Consider the following 16,708-nt stretch of genomic DNA (forward strand, 5'->3'; position numbering starts at 1 on the left):
ACATTCAGGTATTCCACAGATGCAGGGTACATCAAGTTGATTATGGAGATTTAATCCGCTGCTCCTGAGGCTGCTGGGAGAGACTTCCCTTTCTCTTCTTTATTCGCACAGCTCCCGGGGTTCTGCTTTGGATTTGGTCCCACCTCTGCGTGTAGGTCGCCTGAGGGCGTCTGTTCTTCACCCAGACAGGATGGGGTTAAAGGAGCAGCTGCTTTGGGGGCTCTGGCTCACCCAGACCAGGGAGGGAGGGGTATGGAGTTTGTGGCAAGCCTGCTGCGGCAGAGGCCAGCGTCACGTTGCACCAGTCTGATGCATGCCGTGCGTTCTCGCGGGGAAGTTGTCCCTGGATCCCGGGACCATAACCCCCTGCAAGCTGTGTTCACGCAGCCAACCCCAGTCATCTCCCTGCGCTCTGACCGCTCTGACCGAAGTCCGAGCCTCAGCTCCCAGCCCCACCCACCCCGGTGGGTGAGCAGACAAGCCTCTCGGGCTGGTGAGTGCCAGTCGGCACCGATCCTCTGTGCGGGAATCTCTCCGCTTTGCCCTCCGCACCCCTGTTGCTATGCTCTCCTCCGCAGCTCCGAAGCTTTCCCCCTCCGCCACCCGCAGTCTCCGCCCATGAAGGGGCTTCCTAGTGTGTGGAAACCTTTCCTCCTTCACAGCTCCCTCCCACTGGTGCAGGTCCCATCCCTATTCTTTTGTCTCTGTTTTTTTCTGTTTTCTTTTGCCCTACCCAGGTACATGGGGAGTTTCTTGCCTTTTGGGAGGTCTGAGGTCTTCTGCCAGCATTCAGTAGGTGTTCTGTAGAAGTTGTTCCACATGTAGATGTATTTCTGATGTATTTGTGGGGAGGAAGGTGATCTCCACGTCTTACTCTTCTGCCATCTTCTCTCCTTCTTTTCTATATCAGTGATTTTCTAAATATCCCAAGTGATTCTAACATATAGGAAGTTGAGAACCACTCACCTGAATAACAGGTTTCTTGATTTGTAAGTACTATTCATTCATTTGGTCAATAGTTATGGGTGTCTATTATAAAGGTAGAAAACTGGCAGCCCTGGCATATTTTGTCTTTGGCCCACAGAGTGTTTTCAAAAAATTTTAGAGTTTAGACAATACTTTTAAAATTGGGAGAGTTATCATAAACACTGGGATACTGAGGTCCTCTTGAAAAGAATGAAAGATCTGGCAAGCCTGGGCCTATGTTCTTGCAAGATAAAACTTGGCTAGAACTGAACTGCAGGTGCCCCTTCTAGACGGAAAAGGAGAATCCACTTTGCTGTAGTTCTCACCACTCCCTACAGCTCTCTCACAGAGGCTGAGCGTCAACTGTCATGTATTGTATCATTTGCATAGCTGTTAATATTACTGTTTTAATACTAGAAAACAACTTCTTTGAAGCACTATCTCATGCCTCTCCCCTAACTGCCCCCCTCCACTCCCAATAGGGCTCACTGTTGAATTAGAAAATGTTTCTCTGGGTCAAAGATCCAGGCATCCAGCCCACTCTACTCATTTATGTTTTCTGACTGGCTTCTGTGGTAATATGAGTTTGCAGCCCCTTGCCTAATATATGGCAAGCACTGTGTTAGATGCTAGGGATATAGAAGAATGAGGTTCAGTGCCATTTTGGAGGAAGTCACACTTAATTGGGGCATGCAGACATATTAATTAAAAAGTACTGCAAAAAAAAAAAAAAGGAAGAAAGAAAAAACAAAAAAAAGCCATCAAAAGAGGAGAACAATGCTTGTTAGAATAGAAGACATAGCATTTGAGTTGGATCTAGAAAGATGAATTGGAGTTTTTTCCAGGCAGAAAAGCAAAGAAGCCATTTTAGGCCAACGAAACAGTAATCCCAAAATACAAACATATGAAAGCCCAGAGTGGTCAGAAATTAACACATGGGAAATGAGAGAAAGGGTCTGGAGATGAAACTGTGGAGTAAGTTTGGAACAGAGGAGGTTGGCTTTGTGTAAGTTCCCAAGGGTTTTTTCATTCTGTCTTTAAGATAGTGGGAAAGGTATTAAAAGTCTTTAATCAAAGAGTGACACGATCACATTTCTATTTCTATTATCAGAAAGAGAAATCTGAGAGCAATGTGAAGATTAACTGGGAGGGTGAGGTGAGTGACAGTGGGGAACCTGAACAATGAAAGTAGCAATAGGATCAGATCTGAGAGACGTCTGGGAGGTATAACTGGCAGGGTGTGGAAGCATACAGGAAATAGAGAGGAACAACCCAGGATGTTTGACTTATCGTGTAAAAATCGAGAAGATATTTTAGTTGCTAGAAGAGAAATTTAAAATAATGACTCATCACTGACTTGAGTTGATGTTAAAGTGACTTAATATTTAACCTCAAGCTATAAAGCAACGTCACAAGGCTGTTCCACGCCCCACCCCCCAACCCCTTTTTGGTCTTACAAATAAACATGCTTATAATTTAGATACTTGAGTACATACCTGATTCTGCTGAACTTAGAGGATGACCTTCAAATTTTATTTCAGTCTGGCGGAGTTTAGTCATGTTTAGCAGCTGTGTGACTTGTGGAACATCTGTCGTTAGTTGGCAGCTTCGTGGAATGATGTCTGTAGGTTCATCTGTTGGAAAGGGAACACCATATCCAGTTGAAGATAAAGACTACCATTCATTCCCCAAATGTAAGCCATTTCTGTGAAATGGACATATCTCATAAATGAAATCAATTAAATTGAAACATTTTAGAGTATAACTTCAGATGAGTTACTCAACCTTACAGGCTTGGTTTTCTCATCTGTAAAATGAGCATGATAATTTTAATGTTCACTTTCTAGGACTGTAGAAAGGATTAAATGAGATAGAGTACTTAACATATGGAACAGGTTCAGAGACTTCTGCAATAAATGAGAGCACTGACTGGAAAATTTTATAGTTGTTTTTTAATACTAGAGTGGTACTTGAACGAAGAACTAGCTAGGTATGCTCCAAGAAAGGTTTCTGGGAGTATACTGGCTCATTTATACAAGGTCAATAAGTACAATGACATTACTGAATAAGCACCTAGAGCCATTATATGAGTCAATTTTTAAATTTTTTTTTTGAAATAATTTTAGACTTACAGAAAAGTTACAAAAGTAGTACATAGTTCCAATATACCCTTTACCCAGCTTCCCCTAATGTTAACATCCTACCTTCAAATACTTTCAAAGAAAAAAATAGTTTAATTAAAATAGTATTTTCATTATTGTAGTTTGTATTTCCAATGAGATTTAATATTGTTCATATATGTTTATATGGATATTTAAGTTTTCATTATAGTAAATTTTCTGTTCATGTTCTTAACCTATTTTACTTTTATAGCATTTTAAAAAGTTATTTATATGATCTATTTTGTGGCAAAGATATTAAGCTTTGTCATATGTAGCAAGTAGGAATTAAGTTGCTATTAGCATTCCAAAAAGCAATTTTACTGTGTACATCAAAAGCCTTAAAAATGTCCAAGGCATTTTACTCAGTAATTTCACTTTATGAATCTATTCTAAAGTAAACAAATCAGAAACTCAGATGAAGATCTATGTAAATAAGAGTTTATAATTTCTGAAAAATGAAGCAACTGGAATTTTCAGTAAAGAGTCACAGAAAATTGTATTTATGAAGATAGCTTGATGATATGGGAAAGGCTCAAGACAGGAAGTTAAATGAAAGTAACGTATCCAAAACTCTATCTCAACTTAACGATTTTAGAAAATCGTTAAATAAAATGTATGAATGGCAAAAGGACTAGAAGGAAATATACCAAAATGTAAAATAACTTTTCATGATTAGCTTAAGCATAGTTTTTATTTTCTTCTTCAGAATAATTCGTGTTTAATTTTCATTAGGAAAGAGTTTCTATTTTTAGAATCTAGTGGAAAAATCTGGTGTGTGTATATGTGAATGTGAGTAGTAAGAAAAATTCAACCAAATTCATCCCTCAAAAACATCCTTAGGTATGTATAAACTCTAACCATGTATATAAAGGCAAATGATGTTAGGGTTTTGTACATCCAAGACATGGCAATTCCCTAATTAGATCTTAATGTCCTAATCTTGAAAAGGAAAATGAATCATTTAGCTAAAAACTTAAATGCTCATCAGCAGTGTCATGGTTTCTAAATATCCTAATGCTCCAGTAACTACAAATGCCACTGGGTTTACAAATCTTAGTTTTCAGGTATTCTTTGTCCATTCATTTCTTATTTGTCATCGACATTTAGTAATTGAGTAAATGAATTCTCAAAATAGAAAACTTTTGGAAAATAAGTAGACTAACTCCAGATGTATATCTGACATGTCATTTCAGACTTCTCTGAGGTACAAAAAGATAATTTCCACATCAATGCCAATATTGATAAACTAAGGTTTTATATTAATAGAGGAGAGAATTCTGTAGGCTAGTAAGATTCTGAATCCTATGAAGAGAAAACATGGAAACTTTAGCTCATAGGGCTTGTGTGGATGTATAATGCCATACAAAGTTTGAACCGTGTCCAAAAGAAAAGCTGAGTTTCCAACTAACAAGGGACAGACAGCAAATTCTGGTAACCAAAACTTTATAAGCTTTTATGAAAGATAGAACAAGGCAGAGACTATTACAAAACTCTAATCTGAATCCTACAGGAATGTGGTTGACACGCAAATCAGATTTCACATTAAAAGGCTCAAATCCCCTCTGCATCATTTTTCCTTTCTCTGTATCTACTCTCTCTTTGCTCTCAGAACGTCTCACTATTTATTGGATTATTCATTGAGGGAAACTGTGGGCAGTATAAAACCTTCAATAAAAGAAGAAATCCAAGAAAAAAAAGTACTGATTTATTATTTTAAAATAAAGCCTAATCATTCAGCAACTACTGTCAAACGTTGAGACTTTGTAGAGAAAGTCTCATTTGTGAGAAAGAGGAAAGGGGCCTTAGTTTCATTTTTGCGATGCCAAACTATGAAGGAGCTTTAAACCTGGTAGTTGGATGTTCTGATAGACCTAAATAGAACTTAACTCAACACCCCACTAAACAACCCCTTTCTCCAGGCCCAATTACTAGGTTATGTTATTTTATTTTTTAAGCATTTACAACTTAATTTAAAAATAAGGATTAATTCTGAAAACAGCATAGATCCTACATAAAAATTAAATCGTGCTGAACTGTGAGTATTAGAGGGCATGGTCTGCCTGTATCATTCATTTACTCATTTTATCATTCAGTAAATACTTATTGAGCCTCTACTATGTGCCAGGCCCTCATCTTCATCTAGTGGCTGGGAATGCAGTGGTGAGCCAGAGTGACTCTGTGCCGGCCTTACTGAAGCTTATACCTAGCAGAGAATATGAAACAAGTTATACCACAAATATTTAAATTATAATTGTGTTAAGTGCTCTGAAAGACAAGTTCAAGACGTTATAAAAGAAGCAATGGGGGAATTCAACATCACAGGGTGTTAGGGAAAGAGACATTTAAGCCGAGTCATAAAGGATAAGTAGTTATTCAGGTAGAGGAAACAGCTTTTGAAGACTCTGAAGGCAGAAAGACTTTGGAGCATTCTAGGAAGTGGAAGAAAGATAGTTCTGCCGAACAGAATAGTGAGAGAATCCCAATGATATCTTTACGAAAACACCTGGTTCAAAGGGGTTGCTTAATAAATGGTCATGAACAAAAGCTCCTTTTAAACAGCCAACCTAGACTAAATGCAGCTGTCCAGTCTTCCATTTTTCTTCTCTGGTTGTTCTTTGTTCAGCTATATCCTGAAAAGTACTGCATGCACATTTTATTTGGATAGCACATCTTTCTCCCCAGAGGGCAAATAACAAATCAAGCTGGGAATCAGATATTAAGGGACCAAGGCTTGTCTGCCTTGTTCTTTCAGACAAGTTCTATCTTCTGGAAGGAACTGTGTATGGAAAGGTGCAGACTGCTTGATTAACATCTGAAAAATGATACAATCGAATTTAAACTGCTTTTGCTAACACATCTGAAAGAACATAATGTTGGCTGGAATGGTTAGTTCAGAATGGCAATGGTATATGAAGGAGAAAGCTATGAGAAAGCTGACAGATTTGCTCATGTAGCATCCAAACACAACCAGATGGTAGTTTCTGTTGATGTCTTTGCTCCCAGTATGAGATAGTGCATTATTGCAATGTTTGAGTAACTTTTTAACCCTGTTCTCCTTTCTTTAGCCATAAAGTCATAATAAAATGAACCATTCTATAGGTGTTTAATACCCCTGATGAAGATCTTAACTAGCTTTAAAAATTAAGTCATCAATTTAAATACATATATACAGCACTTTATGCATTAAAAACCATCATCCCGGTCTTCCCTGGTGGCACAGTGGTTGAGAGTCTGCCTGCCAATGCAGGGGACATGGGTTCGTGCCCCGGTCCGGGAAGATCCCACATGCCGCGGAGCTGCTGGGCCCGTGAGCCATGGCCGCTGAGCCTGCGCGTCCGGAGCCTGTGCTCTGCAACGGGAGAGGCCACAACAGTGAGAGGCCCGCATACCAGAAAAAACAAAAAACAACCCACCATCCCCATTTTACTGGGGGGAAATGCCTTGTAAAATAGTGAGATTTATAGACCTATTTCCACTTAAGGCTACTCATAATTCATTGCAGTTTAAGTAAGTACCAATTTTGTAATAGTTCACTGATTCTGGACTCAACTATATTCATCTTACCTATCTGCAGTGCCTAGCACAGTGCCTTACTTATATCAAATCTCCCCTCTCTGAAACACCAGTGAGAGCCAAGCAGAAAACATAAAAGTTTCTAACTGCCAGGATATTTGTTTTTGTTTGGGCTGCTATAACAGAATACTGCAGACTGAGTCGCTTATAAATAATAAATTTATTTCTTATAGTTCTAGGGGCTGAGAAGCCCAAGATCAAGGCACCAGCAGATCTGATGTCTGATGAGGGTCCTATTCCTGGTTCCTAGATGGCTTCCTGCTAAAACCTCACATGGTGGAAAGGGAGAGGGAGCTTTCTGGGATCTCTTTTATTAGGGCACATATAAATTCTAGGGGGACACATTTAATCTATAACAATTTTGGTACAAAGTTGGTTCATTTTTTGCTTGTTCATTTATTCACTTACCATACAACTATCAGATTTTCTCTGGGCCTGACATGGATTTAAATCCCTGCTTTATGGAGTTTACTGTATAAATGTGGAAAGATTTTTAAGAAGCAGTACATGATTGTGGTTAAAAGCACAGATTCTGGAGCAAGGCATCCTGGGTTCACATTCTAGCTCTACCAAGTGGTTGTGTGATCCTAGCATTGTAATTTACCTTGCTGTGCCCTGCTCTCCTTATCTGTGAAACATGGATATAAAAATAACACTTTCCTCATATGGTTACTGTGATGATTAAATGAGCTTAATGTATACAAGAGGATAAGAATAGTGCCTGGTACACAGCAAGTGCTATATAAATGTTTACTATTAATAATAGACAAATACTTATGTAAATTATTTCATTACAATGGTGACAAAACCACCACATCTTAGTATGTGTGTTTTTGCTTTGTTTTTAATAATAAAAGGTTTTGAGGTTTAAAGGAACTACACAAAAACTTGGCTATCTTGAATGAATCATTCCATTGAAGTTTTTTTTAAAAAAATGAGGAGAAATTCATTTTAACCTAAAATTAAGCATTTTAAGATAAAAGACTCAGTGGCATATAGTATACTCACAATGTACTTACCCATTAACGCGTATCTCCCCATTCTCTCTGGCCCCCAGTCCGTGGCAGCCACAAATCTACAATCTTGTCTCTATGGATTTATCTGTTCTGGATATTTCATATAAATGGAATCAAACAATATGTGTCCTTTTGTGTCTGTGTGAATAGTATTTACCGAATTTTGTTAAACCATTCATCCACTGATGGACATGTGGTCTGTTTCCACATTTTGGCTATCATAGATAATGCTGTTATAAACATGCATGTACATGTATCTGCTTTCCATTTTGTGGGGGTATGTACTTAGGAGTGGAATTGCAGGGTTATATGGCAATTCTGTGTTTAACTTTTTAAGGAACTGCCAAAATGTTTTCCACACTGGGACAACAATTCTGCATTCCCATCAGCAATGTATGAAGGTTCCAATTTCTCTCCACACTTGCTAACACTTACTTTCCATTAAAAAAATTATAGCCGTCTTAGTGGGTGTAAAGTGGTAACTCACTGTGGTTTTAATTTGTATTTCCCTAATGACCAATGATGTTTAGCATTTATGTTTGTTGCCTGACATTTGTATTATCTTCTTTTGTATATCTCTTTTGGATATATATATTTAAGTCTTTTGACCATGTTAAAAAATTGGGTTGTCATTTTGTTGTTGTGTTATATATTCCAGATACTAGAATACATCAGAATATATATGTACACTCTATTTAAGAACCAGAATATATATTCTGTCAGATATATGATTTACAAGTATTTTCTCCCATTCTGTAGGCTGTCTTTTCACTTTCTTGATAATGTCATTTGATATACAAAGTTTTTAATTTTGATAAAGTATAAGTTATCTATTTTGAAATTTTTGTTGGTATGCTTTTTTTTTTTTTTTTTTTCTGCGTTACATGGGCCTCTCACTGTTGTGGCCTCTCCCGTTGCGGAGCACAGGCTCCGGACGCGCAGGCTCAGCGGCCATGGCTCATGGGCCCAGCCGCTCCGCGGCATGTGGGATCCTCCCAGACTGGGGCACGAACCCGTGTCCCCTGCATCGGCAGGCGGACTCTCAACCACTGTGCCACCAGGGAAGCCCTGTTGCTATGCTTTTGGTATCATATCTAAGAATCTATTGCCAAAACCAAGGTCATGAAGATTTATCTCTATTTTTTCCCAAGACTTTAATGGTTTAACCTCTTACATTTAGATCACTGATCCATTTTGAGTCAATTTTTATATATTGTATGAAGTAGGGTTCCAACTTCATTCTTTTGGACGTGGATATGTAACTGTCCCTGAACCATTTGTTGAAGAGACTATTCTCTCCCCATTGAACGCTCTTGGCATCCTTGTCAAAATCAGATGTATAAATTTATTTCTGGACTTAGCTCTGCTCCATTGGTCTATATGTCAGTCCTAACAGCAAACTCCTTTGATTTCTGTAACATTGAGGTAAGTTTTGAAATTGAGAAGTATGACTCCTCCAACTTTGTTCTTCTTTTTCAAGAATTTTTGGGTATTCAGGTCCTCTTGCAATGCCATATGAATTTGAGGATTAGTTTTTCCATTTCTGCAAAAAAGGCCATTGAAATGTTGACAGAGATTGAATTTAATCTCTAGATCTTTTTAGGTAATACTGAAAATCTTAACAATATCATGTCTTCCAATGCATGAATGTGTGACGTCTTTCCATTTATGTAGGTCTTCTTTAATTTCTTTTAGCAATGTTTCATAGTTTTCAGTGTACAAGTCCTTATGTCCTTGATTAAATTTATTCCTAGGTATTTAATTATTTGGATGGTACTGTAAATGAAATTGTTGTCCTTAGAAGTTTTGAGAAATAATGTTTTATTATAAATAATATTTATAATACTTAATTATAAAATATATATTTTAATCAGAATAATTGAGTCTTGATATACAGATATTCATGACCCATTTCTGTGGGATCTACTGTTGGCTGCTGGGCACCTCTGCTATGCTGAGATCTTATCCCCTTTACTCCCCCTGGAGTGGCTTGCTAGGCAAGGGTATTTTGAGTTCAGCTCCTCTTTGGGAAGGAGTGGGAATGTAGCCGTAAACTGACAAGATTCGGATACGATGTGCACTAACCTGACCTGGAGGTGAGGAAAAGAGGTGGGAAAAAAACTCAAGAATGTTAATTGTTAAAAACACTAAATCATTGCACTTATTGTGGAAGGTAAACTTGTGTAGCACTGAGAAAAGGACAGTCAGAGGCTTGGCGTCGAGTTCCGCCTTCTGTACCCTTGGCACAAGATGCCTCATTTCCATGGGCCTTGTTTTCCTTATCTGTGTAATTAAGACATTGGATTAGATATCTCTAGGGCCCTTTCCTGATCAATGAGTCTATCAAGGCAAGGCATCAGTATTTCTAATTTTTTCTGTGGCCTCTGAACAGATGGTTTTCTTCACATTGCTAGACACCCAATAAAGGTTTACTGTATAGAGACAGTAAATGAATAGATAATTGAACAAACAATTAGCTAGCCCTTACTTCATTAATTCATCAAACATTTATGACAGGTTACTGGTGCCAGCTCATGTGCTAGAGATAAAAATGTGGAGATTTCCCCCCCCCAAAAAAACAGTGGAGATCTAGTCTATGCCCTCAAAGTACTCTCAGTCTTAAATCATAGTTTTAATTCTTCTCTTCTTGCATTTCTAAACACAGAACACATACTCCCCAGTCCTGATCTTTTAGAGAGAACAATGAACTGGGGAGACTGGGGAGTCAGGAGATGTGTAAAACTGTCATTGGCATAGCGTAAGTTCATGCTTAATGGATCATTACTTGTTCTTTTCTCTCATCTATTCTCTTTTCTCTCCTTTGTCTTTCTCTTATCTATCTACACATATATTGTGTTTTTTAAAAAATGCAGAATGATACAAGTTAATCAATAATTCAGTCGTGCAAATGCCAGTCTATGTCCCCTTGGGAACCATAAAAGTAATAAACTAAATTGAATCAGCATGCTTTACTACTTGTCCAACATAAGTCATTCCTCTGGGTAACTAAAAAACTGGCTAATTGCCATTTTAGGTTCCAATAACTCATTTTCTATTATATCCCACTGTGTAACAGAGAACAGCAAGGGAATTAGGCAACATTTCCTAGCTTAGGTGAGTTTGAGAGGTCCTAGAGTGAAATGGCAGCAGTTTAAATAAGCCAAGGACCACACAGTACTGAGCTTAAGTACAAATTTAATATAATATTTTAAAACTGAACCTGAGAATGGAATGTAAGAAACACGTAAAAAAAGTTTCCTTGGATAAAAGTCTCAACACTACGACTGAGTAATCTGTTTCTGCAGAATAGAATGACCCCTCTCTTTCAGTAAGAAAGACAAAGGGACATTCATCACTTATTGTAATACAGATACCCTCAACACAGCCACTTACCAAATCCTCGAATTCTTATTACATGACACCTCTTGTATATTTCCTTTAAAAAAATTTCCCTCTTTTCTATCCTTCCATGAGAGGCAGTGTGCTGTAGTAATTAGGAGTGTAAATTCTAGAGTCCGACTGCCAGGGTTTAAATCCTGCCTCTACTACTTAGCAGTTATGTGACACTGGGCGCATATCCTGACTTCTCTGTGCCTCTGTTTCCCTATCTATAAAATGGGGATAGTAATACTATCCATCTTGTAGAGTTGTTATAAATATTAATCTAATCTAACTTCATATATGTAAAGTGCTTATAACAGCCACTGCTTCTATCATCATCATCATCACGATTATTACTTCTGCTGCCAACCTCCTTGACCACGGACACTCAGTTTGCCCCATACTGTGTAATCCTTTGTCCTTTTTTATCTGTCTTCAGAATGAACTCTTATATTGTTAACTTTTCTATTGTCTATAATTATACAGTGAACTCTGAGGACAGGAGCCTGTTCTACATTTTTATGTCACCCAAAGTATGAAGCCTAATAATGCAATATTATATTACACCATACCCCCCACCTCTGCCATGTACCATACTGAACTCCCCGTTCCTTGAACACATCGGAACCTTTCATAATGCCAGGCCTTTATATATATATATGCTCTTTCTTCTGCCTGAAATGCTTTATCTTCTCATCGTCCACTTTCATAACTTGGAAAATTTTGGTTTTTACTTTAGCAGGCAGCTTGGAAAGTTTATTTCTCTAGGTAACTATAGACCAGACACTGGTATATAGATAGATAGTGATCCACGAAGTCATATTCACTGGTCTGTGGTGAAAATGTGAGACTTTGTTCTGAAATTTAGAACTTCTCACGTGTGTATGTGTAAATGTCCTTGCATTTAGTGAAACAATCAGAATAACTGAAGCTTTTCTTATTTGTTTGCTTGTTTTAACGCACTGATTTGGCAAATTCAAAAGGTGTCATTACTATGCTAGTCTTCAAGTTTTTCTTAACCTGACAGATCTGTGAAATCCAAGCGCCCCACCAAGTGGCTCTCTCCAGTAAATGGTCAGTGCTCCAGCCTCTTCCCTCACTGTCTGTCAAGCCCATTAGACAAACTTCCACCAGGTACTATAAATTACACATACATGTAAGTTTCCCTGTGAGACCCTGAGCTCCTTGAAGCAGGGGCTGTGCTCATCCCAGTGCCTGATGTGTAGAAGGCAAACGAATGTTTAGCATCTACACACTATATTATAGTTTTTGTCTTTTCATATATATTTTGTATTTGATTGTATCTTTACCACAACCTTACAGTAATTATTGAGCAAACAAAGCACAGAGGTATTCAAAGCTCAAACAAAACCACAAACTTAGTACATGATCAAAGCAATAGACTGTGGAAATATTAATCGAAATCTTTAGGCTCTACAATATCAATTTAAGTTCTCCAAGATGTACTTGATTTACATACATTATACTTTCACTGAGACTATAGTAATAGTAGTTATCTAACAAGGGAACAATTATTATCCTCATGTTACTAATGAGGAAACTGAAGCACAGAGATAGGGTCAGTATTTGTATAAGGTTAAATACTGGCAGATAAATGGGGTTATACTCCACAGTACCCTGAAGCACAGCATACTTCCCCAAGTCTGTTCAGAGCCTTTCAGGTGATCTGAGATGCCACATTCATAAGGCTTCTTTTCAGGCCTTCTGAAAACATGAAAGAAATTACGCCAATTCTTGTTCTTTGGGAATATTTATAGATTATCCATTCACTTAAAATCTACTTATCAAACAAAATACACATATATTGTTCAAAAATTCAGGTAGTACGGGACTTCCCTGATGGTGCAGTGGTTAAGAATCTGCCTGCCTATGCAGGGGACATGGGTCCGAGCCCTGGTCCGGGAAGATTCCACATGCCGTGAAGCAACTAAGCCCGTGCGCCACAACTACTGAGCCTGTGCTCTAGAGCCCGCGAGCCACAACTACTGGGCCCGTGTGCCACAACTACTGAAGCCGGCGCGCCTAGAGCCCGTGCTCCGCAACAAGAGAAGCCACTGCAATGAGAAGCCCACGCACCGCAACGAAGAGTAGCCCCCACTCTCCACAACTAGAGAAAAGCCCGTGCGCAGCAACGGAGACCCAATGCAGCCAAAAATAAATATCTTTTAAAAAATTCAAGTAGTACTATAAAATTATGAGAAAAAAAACATCATACCATCATGCCCTAACTGCTGCCCTCCCACCTCACACATCCACCAGTCCTGCAATGCAGAGGCAACTATTTCCAAGCCTTTCATTTATATGTGCTAAATCTTCTGGTATTTACTTCCGTATTTATAAATGGTAGCTTTATATTGCCATTTCTGCACTTAATAGTTTTAGATGATATCTCTGATTTCCTATTTTGGAAAAAGAAAATTCAGCATTATTAAACCACTATAATACCTCCTCTCCTCTCTTTCTTCCCCACATCCCCCAAACATGATTTTACATAATTTGGGGATAAGTTATTATTCAGTGTTTTAATTATTAAGACTGTGTAAAAAAATCATGCCATTGTACATCTTAGAGTGGCAGTAATCCAAAACACTGACAACACCAAATGCGGGCAAGGATGTGGAACAACAGGGACTCTCATTCATTTCTGGTGGAATACAAAATGTTATAGCTGCTTTGGAAGACAGTTTGCCAGTTTCTTACAAAACTAAACATACTCTTAACATATGAACCAGCAACGTGCTCCTTGGTATTGACCCAAATGAGTTGAAAATTTATGTCCATACTGAAAACCTACACAAGAATATTTATAGCAGTTTTATTTATAATTGCCAAAATGTGGAAGCAACCAATATATCCTTCAGGAGATGAATGGATAAGTAAACTGTGGTACATCCAGACAATGGAATATTATTCAGCACTAAAATGAAATGGGTTATAAAACTATGAAGAGACATGCAGGAACCTTAAATGTATATTACTAAGTGAAAAAGTCATTCTGAAAGCTACATGCTACATGATTCCAACTATGTGACATTCTGGAAAAGCCAAAACTATGGAGACAGTACAAATATCAATGGTTGCCAGGCACTAATGGGGAGGGAAGGATGAACAGGTAGAGCACAGAAGACTTTTAGGGCAATGAAACTATTCTGTATGATGCTATAATTGTGGATACATGTCATTATTCATTTGTCAAAACCCACAGAATGTACAACACTGAGTGAACCCTAATGTAAACTATGGACATTGGGTGACAATGATGTGTCAGTGTAGGTTCAAGTGTAAGGAATGTACCACTCTGGTATGGGTTGTCATAGATGGGGAGACTGCACGCGTGGGAACAAGGAGCACGTGGAAACCCTCTGTCCTTTCCACTCAATTTGGCTGTGAATCTAAAAATTCTCTAAAAAATAAATCTGTTTAAAAAAGTGTTGTGGATTTTTTGATGATGGCCATTCTGACTGGTGTGAGGTGATACCTCATTGTAGTTCTGATTTGCATTTCTCTAATGAGTAGTGATGCTGAGCATCCTTTCATGTGTTTGTTGGCAATGTGTATATATTCTTTGGAGAAATGTCTATTTAGGTCTTCTGCCCATTTTTGGATTAGGTTGTTTGTGTTTTTGATATTGAGCTGCATGAGCTGCTTGTATATTTTGGAGATTAATCCTTTATAAATTGCTTTGTTTGCAAATATTTTCTCCCATTCTGAGGGTTGTCTTTTTGACATGGAAGCAACCTAAGCGTCCATCGACAGATGAATAGATAAAGAAAATGTGGCACATATATACAATGGAATATTACTCATCCATAAAAAGGAACGAAATTGAGTTATTTGTAGTGAGGTGGGTGGACCTAGAGCCTGTCATACAGAGTGAAGTAAGTCAGAAAGTGGAAAACAAATACCGTATGCTAACACATATATATGGAACCTAAAAAAAAAAAAAAGGTTCTGAAGAACCTCGGGGCAGGACAGGAATAAAGATGCAGGCGTAGAATGTGGACTTGAGGACACGGGGAGGGGGAAGGGTAAGCTGGGACAAAGTGAGAGAGTAGCAAGGACATATATACACTACCAAGTGTAAAAGAGATAGCTAGTGGGAAGCAGCTGCATAGCACAGGGAGATCAGCTCAGTGCTTGTGACCACCTAGAGGGGTGGGATAGGGAGGGTGGGAGGGATACGCAGGAGGGAGGAGATATGGAGATATATGTATATGTAGAGCTGATTCACTCTGTTATACAGCAGAAACTAACACACCATTGTAAAGCAATTATACTCCAATAAACATGTTAAAAAAATGTTGTGCATATCTTAGCCACATGATATACTATGATTACATATCTTTTCTTGTGCATTTTTTTCCCCTTGTAGTTGATCACTGTTTTGTTTTGTCATGGGTTTTGCTACATTCCTAACATTAATTCTTCCCAAACTCCCCATCAGCACTGTAAAATCACAATTGATTTTGTTCAAACACACCATACTCTATCAGATACATTCTTTTCCTGAAGACTTTCCTCCTGGAAGCCCCATTTTTTTCTGCGAAAATATGGACTGACTGTTCTCTCCATGTGTTTTGTAAGTGTCATGCCTTGAATTCCTTTAACCATAATTCTGAAAATTTGCTTTGCTTTTCTATTGGATGAAATCTTCTGTTTCTTATAGGGTCCCCTATATGCCTTTTTCTTGATTTATTCCTTAATTTTTGTGGAGAATGTCTTCTGGATCTTTTCTGAGAAAGGATGTAAATAAATTTTTGAGACCTTGCATGTCTGCTAATATCTTCATTCTATACTTATTTAATTGATAGACTGGATGGGTGTAGAATTCTAAATAATAATTTTTCTAAATAATTTCCCTTTGGCTTCTGAAGATATAGTTTCAAGGTCTTCTACCATTTAAGATTGCTGTATAAAGTCAGACATCATTTTTATTTGTAACCCTTTGTATATAACCACTGTATGTATTTTAAAAAATCCTGGAAGCTTAAAGGATCTTTTTTTTTTTTCCCTCCTGTTCTGAAATTACACAATAGTGAGTCTTTTTTTTGATGAGTTATGTCTACTGAAAATATCTGGCCTTCAATTTTGGGAAATCTTATATTTCATCATTTCTGTTTTCTCTAGTCTCTCAGTTTGGAATCCTATTACTCTGATGGTTAACCTCTTGTACTACTAATATTCTTTTGTTTTGTTTTGTTTTTTTGTTTTGTGGTACGTGGGCCTCTAACTGTTGTGGCCTCTCCCATTGCGGAGCACAGGCTCCGGACACGCAGGCTCAGCGGTCATGGCTCACGGGCCCAGCCGCTCCGCAGCATGTGGGATCCTCCCGGACCGGGGCACGAACCCATGTCCCCTGCATCGGCAGGCAGACTCTCAACCACTGCGCCACCAGGGAAGCCCTGTACTACTAATATTCTTAACATTTCCATCCTATTTTCAGTTTTTTGAACGTCTTCCTTTTTATTTTATATTTTTGGTTTTACATCTCCAGAGGAAGACAATACAAGACAAAGTCTAAAAATAACTCTATAGTTTTTGATTTCAAGTGTGCAGCATTCACTTGAAACTTACCAGGCATACCAGGAG

General features: G+C 38.2%; 1 protein-coding gene across 4 annotated transcripts in view; it reads right to left on the reverse strand.

Annotated features, from left to right (window-relative positions):
* CFAP20DC (CFAP20 domain containing) overlaps nt 1–16,708 on the reverse strand; it is a 252,459-nt gene that overhangs the window by 115,670 nt on the left and 120,081 nt on the right. For all 4 annotated transcript variants that reach the window (XM_024746270.1, XM_024746269.1, XM_024746268.1 and 1 more), the window contains exon 7: nt 2,463–2,600. In XM_024746270.1, coding sequence (XP_024602038.1) covers nt 2,463–2,600 — 138 coding nt within the window. The remainder of the gene's footprint in view (nt 1–2,462; nt 2,601–16,708) is intronic.

Source organism: Neophocaena asiaeorientalis, unplaced genomic scaffold, assembly GCF_003031525.2.
Source record: "Neophocaena asiaeorientalis asiaeorientalis breed wild unplaced genomic scaffold, Neophocaena_asiaeorientalis_V1.1 scaffold251, whole genome shotgun sequence".
NCBI classification, from domain to species: Eukaryota; Metazoa; Chordata; class Mammalia; order Artiodactyla; family Phocoenidae; genus Neophocaena; species Neophocaena asiaeorientalis.